The 19114-nt window shown below is 36.7% G+C and overlaps 1 protein-coding gene across 2 annotated transcripts in view; it reads left to right on the top strand.

The window, feature by feature from the left end:
- DNA2 (DNA replication helicase/nuclease 2) overlaps positions 1 to 19114 on the top strand; it is a 51865-nt gene that overhangs the window by 12618 nt on the left and 20133 nt on the right. For both annotated transcript variants that reach the window (XM_047826295.1, XM_047826294.1), the window contains exons 5-10: positions 513 to 644; positions 7235 to 7454; positions 12793 to 12910; positions 13466 to 13631; positions 15938 to 16132; positions 17661 to 17891. In XM_047826295.1, coding sequence (XP_047682251.1) covers positions 513 to 644; positions 7235 to 7454; positions 12793 to 12910; positions 13466 to 13631; positions 15938 to 16132; positions 17661 to 17891 — 1062 coding nt within the window. The remainder of the gene's footprint in view (positions 1 to 512; positions 645 to 7234; positions 7455 to 12792; positions 12911 to 13465; positions 13632 to 15937; positions 16133 to 17660; positions 17892 to 19114) is intronic.

Below are 19114 nucleotides of genomic sequence, written 5' to 3'. Positions count from 1 at the left end.
TTAACTGACTGAGCTATCCAGGCACCCCCACAGAAGATTTTATTTATTTATTAATTATTTTTTTTTTTTTAATTTTTTTTTTTTTCAATGTTTATTTATTTTTGGGACAGAGAGAGACAGAGCATGAACGGGGGAGGGGCAGAGAGAGAGGGAGACACAGAATCGGAAACAGGCTCCAGGCTCTGAGCCCTCAGCCCAGAGCCCGACGAGGGGCTCGAACTCCCAGACCGCGAGATCGTGACCTGGCTGAAGTCGGACGCTTAACCGACTGCGCCACCCAGGCGCCCCCATTTTTTAAGTAAACCCTATTCCCAATGTGGGGCTTGAACTCATGACCCTGAGATCAAGAGTTATATGTTCTATGATTGAGCCAGCCAGGTGCCCCATGTATACACCGCATTATATATCCGTTAATTAGTTGCTGGGTAACTTAAGTTGCTTATTTGGATATTTTTGTCCTTACTTACTTTTTTCATATTCATGCTTTCATGTTTAATCTCTTATTTTGGCAGGTATCGCTTAAATTTGAATCAAGATGAGATAAAACAAGAAGTAGAGGAGTATCTTCCTTCATTTTCTAAATGGGCCGGAGATTTCATGCATAAATATATTTCAACTGACTTCCCTCAGATGCAGCTCTCTCTGTAAGAAACTCATTTTGTTTATATGGTGTTCATATGTTCAGATTAGGATTTTATTCTGTATGTCGAATTAAAGCTTTTTAAAAGGTCAAGTTATTACAACTAGCTTTTGTTTGCTTATTTTATAAATTACAGTTCTGAGTGTCTTTCCAAAACCAAAAATAATCTAGTGAATAAAAATTCTATTTTCACTATAATAAACTCTTCTGATTTTTGTATGTCAGTATGTTTTTTATTTATTTTTTTTTTTTTTAATTTTTTTTTTTTTTTTAACATTTATTTATTTTTGAGACAGAGAGAGACAGAGCATGAATGGGGGAGGGTCAGAGAGAGGGAGACACAGAATCCAAAACAGACTCCAGGCTCTGAGCTGTCAGCACAGAGCCCGACGCGGGGCTCGAACTCACAGACCGTGAGATCATGACCTGAGCTGAAGTCGGCCGCTTAACCGACTGAGCCACCCAGGCGCCCCTGTCAGTATGTTTTTTAAATAACCAATTTGTAAATATTGTGGGGGTCCTAATTTCATATATATTTCAATTACTATCATATATGGACTATGTCATCTGTTGATTGTCCTGTGGATTTGTGCTTTATGTTTAAATCCTGCGTTTAACCATTTAATGCTGTTTGGCATTGGGATTTTATTGTTTTCCCCCTTAAAGTAGCATTGATAATAGGTAATACTTTTTTTTTCTCTTTCATTATTTACTCATTCAACAAATATTTATTGAATGCTTAATATGTGCCAAGTAATGATGTTCTATGTGCTGGGATTATCGTATGAAAAAAAAGCAGCTGACTTCAAGGTGCTTCTAGACTACTGAACAAGTAAATAACAGGGGGCTGGATTGTGATAAATGCAGTGTGGAATAATGTGAGAAGGAAAGTGGAGTTGGTAGTGGTGGTGGTGGGACATGTTTCCACTGAATGGTTGTGAAAGGCCTCTGTAATAAGCTGGTGTTGAGGTGAAGCCTGAAGGAAATCAAGGAGGTAACCGTGCAGCTGTCTCCAGGAAGAATGTTCCAGGTAAAAGCCCTGGGTGATGCACACTTGCCAGGGTGGCCGGAGCAGAATGAGACAGGAAGGAGCAGAAGTAGCTTTCCTGGGGCCTTGGAAGAAGCATGTCAGGACTTTGGCTGCTGTTCTGATTAGATAAGAAGCCACTGGAGAGTTTGCACAGAGGGTTTTGATTTAACTTTTTTTTTTTTAAATGAGCAACATTTTCTTTTTCTTTTTTTTTTGAATAGGCACGGCTTCCATTCATGTAAATATTCTTAACTTTTTCTTAATATTCTTAATATTTTTTTTCAACATTCTTAGTATTTTATCTCAGGACATTTTGTGATCTGAATAACTTGTTTAAGACTTGCGCAACAGAAATCTTGGGAACCGTCAGTTCCTTTGATCAATTTGTTGTCTGAGGTTCCCTGGTTCAAAGGACGGCAGTGACTGGGTTGGCTTAGTTGGTTAAGTGTCTGACTTAGATTCACGTCATGATCTTGCATTTCTATGGATTCAAGCCCTGCATCAGGCACTGCTGACAGCTCTAAGCCTGGATCCTGCTTCAGATTCTGTCTCCTTCTCTCTCTGCCCCTCCCCCTCTTGCACTCTATCTCTCAAAAATAAACATTAAAAAAAAAATGTTTTTTTAATAAAGAAAAAAGGAGATACTGAGACCAGATGTGAATCCCAGTTTTGCCACAATTTAGCTGTGTGACTTAACCCCTGTACTAGTTTATGCATTGCTCAGATTTACTTTTAAAAGGCCCATTCTGGCTGCTTTTTTGGGACTATGATGTAGGATAAGGGCAGAGGTAGACCAATTTGGAGGCTCTTTCAAGAATCCAAGTAAGAGAAGCCGGTGGCTTAGACCACAGTGAGAGTTGTGGAAGTGATGAGAATCAGTTGGATTTTGGTCAGACTTGAGAGGTGGAACTGATAGATTTTGGATTGGATGTGGAGTAAGAGGGAAAGAATAGTCAGCAGTGATTCTAGGGGAGCAGGTGTGTTTAGAAGGGCATCAAGAGAGACTGGTAGAGGAGGATTTGGAGACAGGGAGTTAGACAACCATACTGAGAGGTTGTTCTATGAAAGAACACACAGAAATGGAATGGTAGGCAGAGGCTCATGTGGGGTTAAGAGAGATTTGCTGTTGTTTTGAAGATGGGAAGTATGACATGTTCATATGCTGACAGGGAGAGTTCCACAGAGAAGGCAGAATTCATCCTGAGAGATGGGAGAGTTCAGTTATGTCTTGAGTGTGGAGAAGGAATGAGGGTACACTAGTGGAAGGGTTGACTATGAGAACACTTATTTCCTGGCATTGAAATCTCAGAAGTGGACTATTTCATCAAAGATATTTAGAAATTTTACAACCTTTTACATATTGCTAGAATTCTCTGAGAATTTTGTAATCATTTTAGAAGGTTGCTAGTAATGTTTAATGTACTGTGTCTGGGGTGCCTGGGTGGCTCAGTCGGTTAAGTGTCAGACTCTTGATTTTGGCTCAGGTTTTGATCACACAGTTGTGAGATCCAGCCCCAAGTCAGGCAGCGCAGAAGTTTCTTGGGATTCTCTCTTCTTCTCTGTCTCTCTGCTCTTCCCCCTGCATTGGGCTCTGTGCTGATAGCATGGAGCCTGCTTGGGATTCTCTCCCTCCCTTTCTCTGCCCCCTCCCTTGCTCACCCTCTTTCTTTGTCTCTCAAAAATAAATAAATAAGCTTTAAAAAAATGATAATTTAAGAAATCCTATATCTGCCAGCAGGATTTTAATTATTTTTATTTATTTTATTATTATTTACAGTTCAGTGACTCTCAGTATATTTTTAGAGTTGTGCACCATTACCACAATCAGTTTGCCAGGATTTAGATTTTTATATTATTTTATTTATTATTTTATTTATTTTGAAATACATATTTATTTATAAATTAAACTTTAAAAGTAAACTAAATTTAATTTAATTTTTTTTAGAGAGAGAGAACACTTGAGCAGGGAGGGGGGCAGAAGAAATGAGAAAATCTTAAGCAGACTCCAGGGCTCAATCCCACGACCCTGGGATGATGACCTGAGCTGAAATCAAGAGTAAGATGCTTAACTGACTGAGCCACCTAGGTGCCCCCTTGTAGTGTTTTGTTTTTTTTCAATGTTTATTTATTTTTGAGAAAGAGAGCGCATGCAAGCTGGGCAGCAGCAGAGAGAAGGGGACAGAGGATCCAAAGTGGGCTCTGTGCTGACAGCAGCGAGACTGATGTGAGACTCGAACTTGTGAACCGTGAGATCATGACCTGAGCCAAAGTCCAACACCCAGGTGTCCCCCACCCAACCCCCAGCCTCTCCTTGTAGTGTTTTTTATAAATTTATAAATGTTTCATTCTTTGTTATTTCTTTGGAGCAGATTGCCTGTGTCTAGGATGGGGCATGGATCTTGGTTCTTTAGTCTTCATTGTGATAAACAACTAAGTGTTTATTAAGTAGTCATTCTTTTCTTGATTCCTTGCATTGTTTTGTAGTATTTCTGTCATTCTTGTCTCTTGATTTTCTGTAATAATTACAAGCTGAATTTTTGATTTCTCTTGTTCCTAATTGTTTCTTTATCCTTATTTACCCTCCCTCACTACACACCTTTCTTTTCCTTTCTTGTTTATTTTGGAGTTCTTTAAATTTGCTTGAAAGTTAAAATTGTAGTGAATATCCATTTTCATGGTTGTTTCAGATATTAGCTTTTCTTTTACTCTTTAATTGTTTTAGCATTTTGTCTCCATGTTTTTTCTTTTGGTTAAAACTTAGTGTTTTTGCAGTCATAAGCTGCATTTTCTCATAGACTCATGGACTTAACCTATTCAGCAAACATGTATTCCATATGCTGTGTCTGTGCTCAGGATTATGCTAGGTACTAGTGTTACAGGGAGACTAACTCTCTCCAAAACTCTGTTGCTGGTAGTTGAAAACATAGGAGTGGAGGGCATTGCTCAAAGAAAACATGCAGGGCAACAGAAGAGGCACAGAACTCTGGGAGGTAAGGGTGTGTTATGTAAGGACAGAGGGGGAGATGAGTAGACTCCATCAAAGGAGGCTGAGGGATTAGGATGGATCCACAAGGGATTTGGTAGGCTGGAAGAAATATATCAGGAAGCTGGGGAAAGGGTGGGATTCAGAGTTGTCTTTGACTTGAAATGTAGTGTGACTTGTTTAGGTTTTATATGAGAAACAGTGATGGAGTTGAGTCTATAGTAGGAACCAAGATTCCCAGCTCAGTGTTCTCATCTCTGTGTTTTGGTATAAGATTTTTCTTTGTCTCCGTTATTTCTAACGGAATCTTATATGTCTGTGAAGAAGGCGCTCCTCTGTATTTTAGCTTGTGCCCTTTTCCCAGCAGTTTATAGCCAGTCTTTAAAAAAACAAAACAAAACAAAACCAACGACAACAAAAAATTTAGTATATAGCACAGAGAATGAGTCCTTTATTTATTTTTTTTTAAATTTTTTAATGTTTATTTTGAGAAAGAGAGAGAGAGAGAGAGAGACTGTGTGAGCGGGGGAGGAGCAGAGAGAGAAAGAGACACAGAATCTGAATCAGGCTCCAGGCTCTGAGCTATCAGCACAGAACCCGATGCAGGGCTCAAACTCACAAGCCGTGAGATCATGACCTGTGCCAAAGTCAGATGCTTAACCGACTAAGTCACCCAGGCATCCCAAGAATGAGACCTTTAAAAGCCTTTTAAAGAGACACCTTTCTCATCAATTGGTGGTAAATGTATATTTTCTTCATTTTCATGATACTCTATTCTCCATCAGGTCCTTCTTGAAGGAGTTTTATAACATTATGTTGATTAAAATCATAGTAGTTGAATTCAAATACTGTCATTTATTCCACAGATCTAGGTGTAAAATCACATTACTTTTTTTTCTAGGGGAATGAACTTTATTAGCAACATTAACAGTTTCATTACCTATCTTCTATTAAGTATATATGTAACATTTTGTGAATAATAAAGTTTGTGTTATTTCACAGCATATTTGAATATATAACACGATTAGGTAACATTTGGGTAGAGGAAACAATAATATTTAAGAAATTTCAGATAAGTTGTAGCTTTCTTGAATTTCATACATACCTGGAGATTATATTTGAAGCATCCTGAAACAGCTAAAAAAGTTACTGAAGGTGGCAATTTTTCTCTTAAAAAATATTCTCATATTGTTAAGAAATAGCTGCTGATATAAATAAATAACATAAAATTAGTAAACCAGAGTCAACTAAATCATGTATTCTGATGGTTATAATAAATCTCAATTTTTATATGTCATAAAATACTTAAAAAAAAAATTTTTTTTTTTTGAGAGAGAGTGAGCCTGTGAACCAGGAAGGGGCAAAGAGAGAGGGAGAGAAAGAATGCCAAGCAGGCTCTGCACCATCATTGCAGAGCCACATGTGGGGCCCAAACCCACGAACCGTGAGATTATGACGCAAGCCGAAATTAAGACTGCTTAACTGATTGAGTCACCCAGGTGCCCTTAAACTACATTTTATTACTAGAAAAATTTTCCTTTTCATGTAAGATTTCCATTAGATTTAATATCTTATTTGGCTTTGAGTCTGAAATAGGATTAATAAAAGTTAGTGCTTATCTGACTTTTCTCCTGAAGAATAACTTACTGCTCTGAAAATAAATCTTAGATCTAAGAAAAGTATAAGAGGCTTGGAAAGTTATTTTCATCCCCTAATTCCTTTGATGTTTATAGATTTTTTTTCCTCCTTCCTGTGCTCTTGGCTTTTTTAACAGTTAAGATATTAAACTCAGAACCTCTTGTAATACAAACAACAATGCTGAGTACTTAGTTTTAAATATTGATAGTGACAGAGATGGATTCATTTAATGATTAAGTAAAGAAAACAATGAGGAAATGTAGGAGCACATGAGGTCCTTTTGAAGATAGTTGTGGGGAGTATAGCGGTGAAATGTTGGATAATCAAGACACACACTGCATAGGTGATGGGGAAAGGTAGCTCATACACAGTTTAATATGGTGTTAATGAAGAACACACCTTTGCTACCCTGGGTGCAACCATATTCAAGCCATTTTATATTAATCAGTGTAATAATTGTATATCAGAATATTCAGATTGGTATTGTGGCTTCCATAGTCTAAATAGACTTCTGTAGTAATCTAGGACTGGGGAATTTAAAGGCCCAAGTTAGGAAGATTGTAGTAGAAATGAACTGAAAAGGATAGATGATAAACATTAAGGAAATTTAAATTACATTAGTTAGAGGCTATAGGATAGCAGTTCTCAAACTTGAGCATGCATCAGGATCACTTGCAGAGTTTGTGAAACAAATTGCTCGGCTTCACCTAGAGAGTTTCTGATTGAGTAGGTCTGGAGTGGAGCCTGAGAATTTGCTTTTATAACAAGTTCCCAGGTGATGCTGATGCTGCCAGTCTAGGAGCCACACTTTGAGAATCACTGCTATAAAGGTATGTGGATGGTTTCCCATCCCCACATTCTCTGTTGTAAAATGAAGTTAATGCCAGCATATGAGAAACGAGCTAAGTGTTCTAATTAAGTATTTTTGTGTTTTGTTTTTTAGGCCAAGTGATGGTAGTAACAATAATTCAACGTGTAATATTGAAGTCATAAATTCATTGGATATTGAAGAAAGCATTTGGTCCCCTAGGTTTGGATTGAAAGGCAAAATAGATGTCACAGTTGGTGTGAAAATACATCGAGGATATAAAACGAAATATAAGATAATGCCTTTGGAACTTAAAACTGGCAAAGAGTTAAATTCTATCGAACATCGTAGTCAGGTGGGTATAAGTCTTAATAAGAAAATTGGGAGTTTCTGGGTGGGTCAGTTGGTTAAGTGTCTGATTCTTGATTTTGGCTCAAGTCATCTCATAGTTTGTAGATCAAGTCGTGTGTCGTGCTTGAGATTCTCTCTCTCTACGCCTTCTCCACTTGCACTCTCTCTCAAAATAAATACACATTTAAAAAACATATATATTTGGGGCGCCTGGGTGGCTCAGTCGGTTAAGCATCTGACTTTAGCTTAAGTCATGATCTCATGGTTTGTGGGTGCTAGTCCCATGCGGGCCCTGTGTTGGCAGTTCAGAGCCTTGAGCCTGCTTCGGATTCTGTGTCTCCCTCTCTCCCTGCCTCTTCCCCGCTCATACTCTGTCTCCCTCTCTTTCTCGCTCTCAAAAATAAATAAAACATTAAAACAATGAAAAAAAAATAGGTCTGAAAAAAATGTAGGTCTGCTTACATATTTTGGTTCAATTTGTATAATTGTTATTTAAGTTTCATATAGTACTTTTTTTTTTTTTTTTAAATAATCTCTGCACCCAACATGGGGCTCAAACTCATGACTCCTAAATCAATATGCTCTTCTAACTGAGCCAGCCAGGAGCCCCTCAGTCCTTTTCAATTTGGGACGTACCCAGAGTACTCAATTTGTTTATAAATGTATACATAGCTATAGCAGAAAGTTTTCCCCAGCAAAGAAATATGATAGCTGAATTTGTAGGCCAGTGTTGCCAAGTTTATGCTGCCAAACTATGAAACAGATACTCCTAAAAAAATAATTCTTTGGTGATAAAAGTTGCAGAAACCAAGTATATTTGAAGATGTAATGATGCATGTTAGCGTATTAAAGTTTCTGAGAAATCTTAATATGGATTTGTATTAGGTATGTATAAACCCAACAGTCTTTTATTGTCTTCCAAAACAATCTGGAATTTATATTATTTATAATGACTTAAAGCAATTAACATGAAATTTTATTTTGTTTTCTAATTATTTTCTTTTTAAAAATTTTTTTATTTTTCATTTAATTTATTTTTTAAAATTTACATTCAAGTTAGTTGTCATATAGTACAACAGTGATTTCAGTAGATTCCTTAATGCCCCTTACCTATTCAGCGCATCCCCCCCCTCCCAATTTTCTCATTATTTTCATTCCCTCTGCCCATCTCCACATTGGCAGTCTGTGGCATATTCTAAACAGTTTTTTTTTTTTTTTTTAAGCTTATTTATTTATTTTGAGAGAGAGAGAGAGCGCACATGTGGAGGAGGAGCAGAGAGAGAGACAAGGGGAGAGAGAATCCCAGGCAGGCTCCATACTATCAGTGCAGAGCCCAATGTGGGGCTTGAACCCACCAACTGCAAGATGATGCCCCGAGCCAAAATCAAGAGTTGGGTGCTTAACCGACTGAGCCCAGATGCCCCAAATATTTTTTTTTAAGTTTATTTATGTTCTAGACAGTTTTATACCAACAAAGGTAAAACTAAAAGATAGTACTATTATTGTATTATTATGGTATAATATATATTATGGGAATAAATAATATAACAACATAGCATTTGTAATATAACTTAAATTTCCTTTTGCCCTTGGAATTTTACATGATATTTCAGCAGATTTTTTTTTTTTTTTTTTTTTTTTAGTTTCAACAGATTTTGTATAAAGTACTGTTCGGATTCAAAATACTTAATTAGCGATTAAAGGGACTTTTTCTCATTAAATCTGTCTCACCATTCTTAATTGTATACCCATCACCAAATGTTCCCATGCAAGCTTTTCCATTTGGGAATTGGTGTTTCACCCCTTATTGGGTTTTACAGATATTGGAGGTAGAGGAAAAAATAGATTTCTGCTATTAGAAGACTTGAACTTTTCACTTTGGCAATACAGGAATGGCTAAAATAATGAATTAAAGATTAAATTAATTAAAGATTAAAGCTCTCTTGAGGAAGGAAAATCATGCCAAGATATAAGAAAAGCTGTTTTTGAAGTCAAAGATTTGAAAAAAAGTGTTCTATGTACATGTGACCGAAAATTTTACTTTTTTTAATGACAAGTTTGATTGAAATCACTTTTGATTGCTAAAAGGAAGAGAAATATAAAAGCATTTTAGCATCTAAAGTTGTCAAGATTCAAAGACATTCTAAGGTTGCCATTCTGACTTTACCTTCAAGAATATTACTGTATACAAAGAATATTAATTGTAAATAATTTTAGTCAGTTGAAACTTTTATCTTTGCAAGAAGAGAAGCTACAAGAAGAATTTTAAGAATAATATAGTATTTCTTGTATTAAAACACGAGGAAAATGATTAGAGCAAGGCTCAAACAGAAATATTGGAATTTATGGGGCGCCTGGGTGGCTCAGTCGGTTGGGCGGCCGACTTCGGCTCAGGTCATGATCTCGCGGTCTGTGAGTTCGAGCCCCGTGTCGGGCTCTGTGCTGACAGCTCGGAGTCTGAAGCCTGTTTCAGATTCTGTGTCTCCCTCTCTCTGACCCTCCCCCATTCATGCTCTGTCTCTCTCTGTCTCAAAAATAAATAAACGTTAAAAAAAAATTTTTTTTTTTAAAATATTGGAATTTATATTGCATATTCACTATTCAGGAATGAAGGAGGGGCACCTGGGTGGTTCAGTGGGTTGAGAATCTGACTCTTAATTTCCGCTCAGGTCGTGACCCCAGGGTTGTGGGATTGAGCCCCAGGTTGGGCTCTGGGTAGAAGATGGAGCCTGCTTATGATTCTTTCTCCCTCTGCCACTTTCCCCTAGTCATGCGTGTGTGTTCTCTCTCTCTCTCCCTCTCTCTCTCTCTAAAATTAACAACAACAACAAAAAGTAAAAAAGAGACATTGAAGAAATTACAGTAAACCATTGAGTTATATAGGTATTGGGGATGAGGAAAGACATATATATCCCCTCTTAGAAGATCTGACTGTTTCACTTTGGTAATGCAGAAAAAGCTCATGTTATAGACTAACTTAATTTAAGGAAGGTCTTTATAAATGGATAATGTTACCAAAACTCATGTCTTTTTTCTTTTTTTTTTTTTCTGTTTATTTATTGAGAGCAGGAGAGAGCACTTGGGGAAGGGGCAGAGAGAGAGGGAAAAGAGAATCCCAAGAAGGCTTCACACTCAGCACGGAGCCCCACGTGGGGTCGATCTCATGGACCATGAGATCATGACCTGAGCAGAAATCAAGAGTCAGATGCTCAAACAACTGAGCTCCCCAGGCCCCCCTAAATTTTGTTATTTTTTTGTCTTTTTTTTTTTTTTTTAAGTTTATTTATTTGAGAGAGAGAAAGAGCAGGGAAGGGGCAGAGAAAGAAGGAGAGAGAGAATCCCACACAGGCTTTGTGCTGACAGTGCAGAGTCTGATGTGAGACTCAAACCCATGAATCATGAGATCATGGCCTGAGCCAGTCAGATGCTTAACCAACTTAGCCACCCAGGAGCCCCAATTTTGTTATTTTTTTAAAGTAAGCTCTCAGCATGGGGTTTGAATTCCCAACCTTGACATGAAGAGTCACATGCTTTGCTGACTGAGCCAGCCAGGCACCCCTAAAACACATTTAAAAAAAAAAAATGTTTGTAATGTTTATTTATTTTTGAGAGAGAGATGGAGACAGAGCATGAATGGGGGCAAGGTGGGGGGGCGGGCAGAAGAGAGAGAAGACATAGAAACCAAAGCAGGCTCCAGGCTCTGAGCTGTCAGCACAGAGCCTGATGCAGGGCTCAAACTCACAAACCATGAGATCATGACCTGAGCCAAAGTCAGATGCCTAACTGACTGAGCCACCCAGGCACCCAAAACACATTTTTTAAAGGAAAAATATTATATGGAGCTATGATATCTAAACCAGCTTACATAAAAAAAAAAAAAAAACCTGTTTAACTTGTGATACAGTTGAATTATAATAATACTGTAAAATTTCAACCCAATTTCCTTTTGTTACAATATAAGAAAATGTCATTTCAGATACTTTTCCCTTCTAATAAGTTCCAGCATCAGAGTTCTTTATATTCCTTCCTTCTGCCTCAGTTCCTTTGGAGGGAAAAATAGCACAGAAGGAAACAATTTCAGATGACTCCCTTGGTCTACAGCCCCAAGGCTCTACCCTGTCACTTATGGATTGATTTTAATTTAAAAAAGTTTTTCAAAAGTTTTATTTGGTACCGATGCTGTATCAGGGAACACGAACACGAGTAGTGTGTTTGTAAAACTGCCTCCCAAAACATGCTTCATAGGCTCAAATATTGAAGCAACAGCCCTTCATCAGGATATTATGTAAGGGCATCTTGATTTGGGATCAAGCGCCACATCAGGTTCTGTGCTGACAGCCAGGAGCCTGCTTGGGATTCTCTCTCTCTCTCTCTCTCTCTCTCTCTCTCTCTCTCTCTCTCTCTCTCTCCCCTCCCCAGCTTTTGTGTGCATGCTCTCTCTCTCAAAATAAATAAAATTTAAAAAATATATTTTATTTTTAAGTAATCTTTACATGCAATGGGGGGCTCAAGCCCGAGATCAAGAGTCTTATGCTCTACTGACTGAGCCAGCCAGGTGCCCCATTATATTTTAAATATAGCTTAGAAAACAAGAATGTAATTATAATTTGACCTATGTAGGCATGTTAATTACAATGACTGGTGTTGGTATTTTAGAATGATTTAAAGACAAATCATTCAACATTTTAATCTTGGAAATCTCTTGGAAAACAAGCTAACTTGTTAGTAGGGTGTCTGTGACTGAATGACTTGCCATTACTGCTAAGGTGTTTTCACGAACTGTAAACCAGCTGTTTCTAACTTGTCTTAGATGGTTTCCCAGGAGAGCACCACATAAATTTAACGCAGTTAATAATGACTCATGCTCTGCAAAAAGCAGTGAACGCTGTAGAGTTAGTCTCACTTAGTTGTCCCAGTAACTATGACATAAGTAACACGCATTTTTGTGTTTAGTTCACTTATTTTATTTATTTTATTTAGTTCACTTATTTTAAACATGGAAAATAGTGTCTAAAGTCTGTTAACTTCAGAATGTGAAATATAGTTTGGTTAATTTCCCTCTTTAATTTATTGGAAATCTAAATATTTACTAAGAAAAATTCTATGTATCTCTTTTTGGTGTAAAACTGAGAAGTATAAACAGTGGTCATGTTGTGGAAATTAAATATTTGTCATTGAATTATCCTGTTACCTCTACTAATTTGCCTTGTATTGTTTTCAAAGTGGAAATAACTTCATTGACCTTTTGATTTTAAAATTACAATATGTGTTGATTGCTAAACATGCATGGAAATATGAGAGCTCAAGTTTTATTTGACAAAATGTACAATGTTTTTTCACAGCTTGTTCTGTACACACTGCTAAGTCAAGAGAGGAGAGCTGATCCAGAGGCCGGCCTGCTCCTTTACCTCAAGACTGGCCACATGTACCCTGTGCCCGCCAAACATCTTGATAAAAGAGGTTGAGCTGTTCTCTCTCAATTTACTTCCCTGGGTTTTGTTTGTTTGTTTTTTTCCTTTAACATTTGGCAATCTGTGTATATACCTGGCAGTATCCACTGTATTTGCTAGGCCTAATACAGGTTGTAATGTATAGTTGTGGATTGATTGATTCATTGATTGATTGATTGTGGTATATTTTTAAAAGAATTTGAACAATATACTGTATAGATGAAAACATTAACCTTTTAAAGTTTTATTATTCAAAAATTTATTTTAAGCTTCCTGTCTTATATTTGAGACATTCTAGATAGCTGTATTCATCCTTAAAATTTAATTATAAATACCAACTTCACAATATTTACTGTTTATGAGATATATGGTTGTTTAAAAGAACTTATCAAGTGAGCAACAGTTGAAGGGAAATATATGCCAATTTGTTAACAGTGGTTATTCTAGTGTAATGGGAAATACGAATGTTGTTTATTTTATGTTTTTAAATCTGAAAGCTTTATGTGAGAAGGATATGTAATAAGCTTTACTTAATTCTTAAACTACCCCCCTTTTTCCCCCATAGAATTATTAAGGCTAAGAAACCAGATGGCATTCTCTTTGTCTAACCGTATTAGCAAATCTTCTGTTGGAAAGGAGAAAACAAACCTTGCTGCTTTGCCACAAATAATTGAGGAAGAGCAAACTTGTAAATACTGTTCACATGTTGGCAACTGTGCTCTTTATAGCAGGTAAAAACATTGCCTTCCAAAAGTATTCGTTCCAGTTAAGTATTTACTCAACTTAAAAGGATTTAACTTTGTTGTATGGTCTGGCATTGATGATTTCATTTTAGTTATTTTTCTTTGTGGGTAGTATTCCTAAAATGAAGAGAGTAGGGGGAATAAAAGCACAGTTCATATTTTGTAAGCAGCCTTTTTCCTTGGGGAATAATAGAATGCATTCTAAGCTTTTTCCAAAAGTGGTTACTTATTTTTGCTGCAAATAGTTTCTGGGGAAATGAAATAATTTTAGGACTTAATGGAATCTGGTTAAGGGACGTCTGGCTAGCTCAACTGGTCTGGCTGGCTCAACATGCGAATTGATCTCGGAGTTGTAAGTTTGAACCCCATGCAGAGTGTAGAGATTACTTAAAAATAAAAAATCTTTGGAGCACCTGGGCGGCTCAGTTGGTTGGGCGTCTGACTCTTGATTTCATCTCAGGTCATGATCTCATTGTTTGTGGAGTTGAGCCCTACATCGGGCTTTGCACTGACCGTGGAGCCTCCTTGGGATTCTCTTTCTCCCTCTCTCTCTGCCCCTCCCTACTGATGTCCTCTCTCTTTCTCTGTCTCTTTCTCAAATAAACATTAAAAAAAATAATAATTTAAATTTAAAAAATTAAAAAAAAAATTTAATGTTTATTTATTTTTGAGAGAGAGAGAGTGCAAGCAGTGGAGGGGGAGAGAGAGAGGGAGACACAGCATTTGAAGCAGGCTCCAGGTTCTGAGCTGTCAGCACAGAGCCCAACGCAGGGCTCAAACTCATGAACCGTGAGATCATGACCTGAGCCGAAGTCAGATGCTCAACCGACTGAGCCACCCAGGTACCCCAAAATAAAAAATCTTAAAAAGAGAAAAAGGGAATTAGTATAGGAATTCTAAGTAACTTTTCTTAAATGATATTTAAGAAATCTTCCAGTTCTTAGTTGCTATTTTAATTTCATGCCTTGTCTAGTTAAAAACAGGGAAATTGTTTCTTTTAGTATGATTCAACAGACTTGTTTTGTTTATAGATGTCTATTTTTCTTTTCTTTTTTTAAGATTTTTTTTTTTTTTTTTTTTAGGTGATCTCTATACCCAGCATGGGGCTCTAACTTCCAGTCTTGAGATAAAGAGTTGCATGCTTTACTGACTAAGCTAGCCAGGTGCCTATATGTGTATTTTTCTATGTATGGGGAGTTTATTAGGTGTCTTATGGACCTTCGTAGGCCAGTGGAAATCTTGAAGGACACAAAAAAGTAGTTAGATGTAAATACAGAGTAGGAAACAATATCAAAGCAAGACCAAAGTTCTTTTGTTTAAGTCCAAAGTTCTAATTCAGTCTATTCACATAAAGGACTTTTTTTTTTTAATGTTTATTTATTTTTGAGAGAGACACAGAGCGTGACCAGGGGAGGGCCAGAGAGAGGGAGACACAGAATCCAAAGCAGGCTCTTGGCTCTGAGCTGTCAGCACAGAACTGTTTGCAGGGCTCGAACCCACGAACCATGAGATCATGACCTAAGCCAAAGTTGGACACAACCGAGCCACCCAAGCGCTCCCACATAAAGCACTTTTATTTATTTACTTTTTAATTTTTTTAATGTTTATTATTATTATTATTTTTGAGAGGGAGAGACGGAGTGTGAGCGGGGGAGGGGCAGAGAGAGGGAAACACAGATCAGAGGTAGGCTCCAGGCTGCCCACGAACCTTGAGATCATGACCTGAGCTGAAGTCAGACACATAACCAGCTGAGCCACCCAGGTCCCCATAAAGGACTTTTAAAAGTATTTTATCAAATAAATGATCTCTTAAAGGCAGAAGAAATCTTATTTTATTCTTTATGTTTTGTATGCCTCTATAACATTTATTTCTATACAATAATCCCAAAATTAGTATTAAGCAGAATTTATATTCCATACAATTCTCCATGTTTTTATGTTGACATTCTTATGATACAGAGCTGGATGTACAATATTGTGATTTTGAGAAATGAAATTGTATAAAAAGCCAAGATTTGCTACATATAGGAATGAAAACTAGAGTATCCCAAACTTAAGTTAGGGTGATAGTCCTTAAAAGCAAAATAATGCAGTACTGGGTTTCTTATGCATTTTGTTTTATAAAAAGCCATTTTGCTTGTAACATGTTGAAATGACTTAACGAAAATTAGGAGCTTTGGTTATAAGCTATGGTGATCATCATATACATGTGCTTATTTTAGAAATAGCCTCATTTTTATAGCTAGCCAGTCTAATATTTTATATACATCTCTGACTTGGAGCTATATCTTTAGAGCAGTTGAACAACAGATGGATGACAGTTCAGTCCCGATTGGCATGCTGCCCAAAATAAAAGAAGAAACCCAACATCTGAAGCTTTCACACTTGGAGTATTTCAGCCTTTGGTGTCTAATGTTAACCCTGGAGTCACAATCAAAGGATAATAAAAAGAATCACCAACATATATGGTTAATGCCTGCTTCAGAAATGTGAGTGGTCCATTTAATACAGTAAAACGTCAGTAACTTATATTAGCTAATGGGATGACATTTGGAAAAATGTCAGGATATGTAATAACATTTCAGAGATGTGCAGTTTCATATATTCATGCCAACTCTAGATGGCTATGAAGGAATTATTTCTAAGTAGAGCACAATTGTTACTTTTAGTAGGTTAAATATGACTTGATAAATCTTATTTTAAAAATTATTGGTAAGTCCTTGTTTATCATTGAAAAGAGCATAAAGTTTAATATATCATAAGGTGAATTTTAGCATCCTAGTAGAGTACAAGTTAATGAAGTTTCACTTAGTATTTTATAAAGTTTATATATTTAGTAAGTTCTGATACAGATTCAAATTTTCTAAAGTTGGTCCATCTTTCATTTTGTGAGATCTGTTTTTTTACAAGTTGCTTATAAATAATGGATTCAAATTTTCTAAAGTTGGTTAGTCATTTTGTGATATCTATTTTTTTTACAAGTTGCATATAAATAAGTAATTTTGTTATCTTTACATAGTATTTTTCTTTAGTATTTAGTTGCTTTTGATCTACTTGTTTATAACTTTTGAGAATGAATATTGATTTTTTTTTTTTTTAATTTTTTTTTTTTTTTTCAACGTTTATTTATTTTTGGGACAGAGACAGACAGAGCATGAACGGGGGAGGGGCAGAGAGAGGGAGACACAGAATCGGAAACAGGCTCCAGGCTCTGAGCCATCAGCCCAGAGCCCGACGCGGGGCTCGAACTCACGGACCGTGAGATCGTGACCTGGCTGAAGTCGGACGCTTAACCGACTGCGCCACCCAGGCGCCCCGAGAATGAATATTGATTTTAATGTGACTTTAGAAATAATTGAATCATTTTCTTAATAGTAAATTTTAACACAAGGAGTCATTACAGTGGATAAAGTGTAAGTAGCTTTTGATAGACTCCATAAGTATAGTGAATGTGTCAAGTGTACATGCCAACAAGCTTCTGAAGTTGTATAGTATTTAATAGTAGTGCCTGAGAGATTGTAAATGCTTAATACTTATCTCTTAGAAACAGTGGAATTATCAGTTTGCTTGCCATTATTTTAATAAGAATAATTACAAATCCTTTTATAAATACTAAAGAAATAGGCACTATTTTCTTCACATCAGGTTCAGGAAACGTTATTACCATTTGCTTTCTGTAATGTTACATGTATCAGCATATGAAGTTGAGGTATTGTTCAGAGTTCAAAGTGCTGATACATGTTGTTCAGAGAAACCAGCCTGTGGGTACAAGGGATGTGCTTCCTAGCACTTGTCTAGGGATGGTTTGGTGAGAGATTATTTTAAAACTAACAGAATGTTTCCTTAGCATTTCTAACACTTCAATGTAGATTGTAGAAAATGTAAAAATGATGGACTCATTGTTACCATTATAACTTCCAGGGGTCAGAGGAACAAGTAAATTGTGGAAAAATGCAAATACAGTATTTATATATATGATGTAAATGGAAGCTTTTTCTCTTTCTCTCTGTTTCATAGGGAAGAGAGTGGCAACTGCATTGGAAACCTGATTAGAACAGAACGTGTAAAGACAGTTTGTGATGGGCAATATTTACATAATTTTCAACGTAAAAATGGTGCCATGCCTATCACAAATCTAATGGCAGGTGATAGAGTTATTTTAAGTGGAGAAGAGAGAACACTGTTTGCTTTGTCTAGGGGATATGTGAAGGAGATTAACATGACATCAGTAACCTGTTTATTAGACAGGTAATGAAAAGTTCCGTTGGAGGGGGTGGGTAACAGCTTTATTGATATGTAAATTACATACTATACTAGTCATTCGTTTAAAGTATACAATTCCATGGTTTTTAGTATATCCTTAGAGTTGTGCAGCCATCACCAAAGTCAGTTTTAGCATATTTTCATTACTCCAGAAAGAACCCTTGTACCCTTTGGTATTCACACCCCCTACACTAGGGAGTCACCAGTTTCTTTTCTGTCTCTCTAAATGTGCCTGTTCTGAACATTTCCTATAAATGGGATTATGCAATATGTGGTCTTTTGTGACTGGCATTTTTCACGTAGCATACTGTTACTGAGATTCATCTTCATGGAGTAGCACATGTCAATACTTCATTCCCCCACTCCTTCCTTTTTTTTTTTTTTTTTTTTAACTAATCCCTATGCCCAACCTAGAGCTTGAACTCTCCACCTCTAGGTCAAGAGTTGCATGCTCCGCCGACTGACCCAGCCAGGTGCCCCACTTCATTCCCTTTTCTTAAAAAAAATGTAAAATTCACATAACACAAAATTAACCACTAGCCATTTAAAAACATACAGTTCAGTGACCTTTAATACATTCACAGTATATTGTGTAACTGTCACTTCTATCTAGTATTTTCATCACCCTGAAAGGAAACATTCCCATTAAGCAGTCTATCTCCCCTCAGTCCCTGGCAACAACTATTCTGTTTTCTGTCTCTATGGATGCATCTAGTCTGGATATTTCATATAAATAGAATCAAAATATGTGTTGTTGTTGTTTATTGCCTAGCTTCTTTTACTTGGTATAATGTTTATGAGGTTCATCTAAGTTTTGGCATTTACCAGTACCTTATTTCTGTATGTCTGAATAATATTCTGTTATGTGGATAGGCCACATTTTGCTCCTCCATTTATCAGCTGATTGACATTTGACTTGTTTTCACATTTTGGGTATTATAGCTAGTGTTGCTATAAATATACACATACAAATTTTTATGTGAATATATATATATATTTTAAATATTTTTTATTAGTTTTCTTTATTTTTGAGGGGCAGAGAGAAAGAGGGAGACACAGAATCTGAAGCAGGCTCCAGACTCTGAGCTGTCAGCACAGAGCCCGATGAAGGGCCTGAACTCATGAACCGTGAGATCATGACCTGAGCTAGTCGGATGCTCAACTGACTGAGCCACCCAGGTGCCCCATATGTGAATATATTTTTTATT

Source organism: Prionailurus viverrinus, chromosome D2 (genome assembly GCF_022837055.1).
Source record: "Prionailurus viverrinus isolate Anna chromosome D2, UM_Priviv_1.0, whole genome shotgun sequence".
In the NCBI taxonomy this organism is placed as follows: domain Eukaryota; kingdom Metazoa; phylum Chordata; class Mammalia; order Carnivora; family Felidae; genus Prionailurus; species Prionailurus viverrinus.
This window is presented reverse-complemented; position numbering and strand designations above follow the sequence as displayed.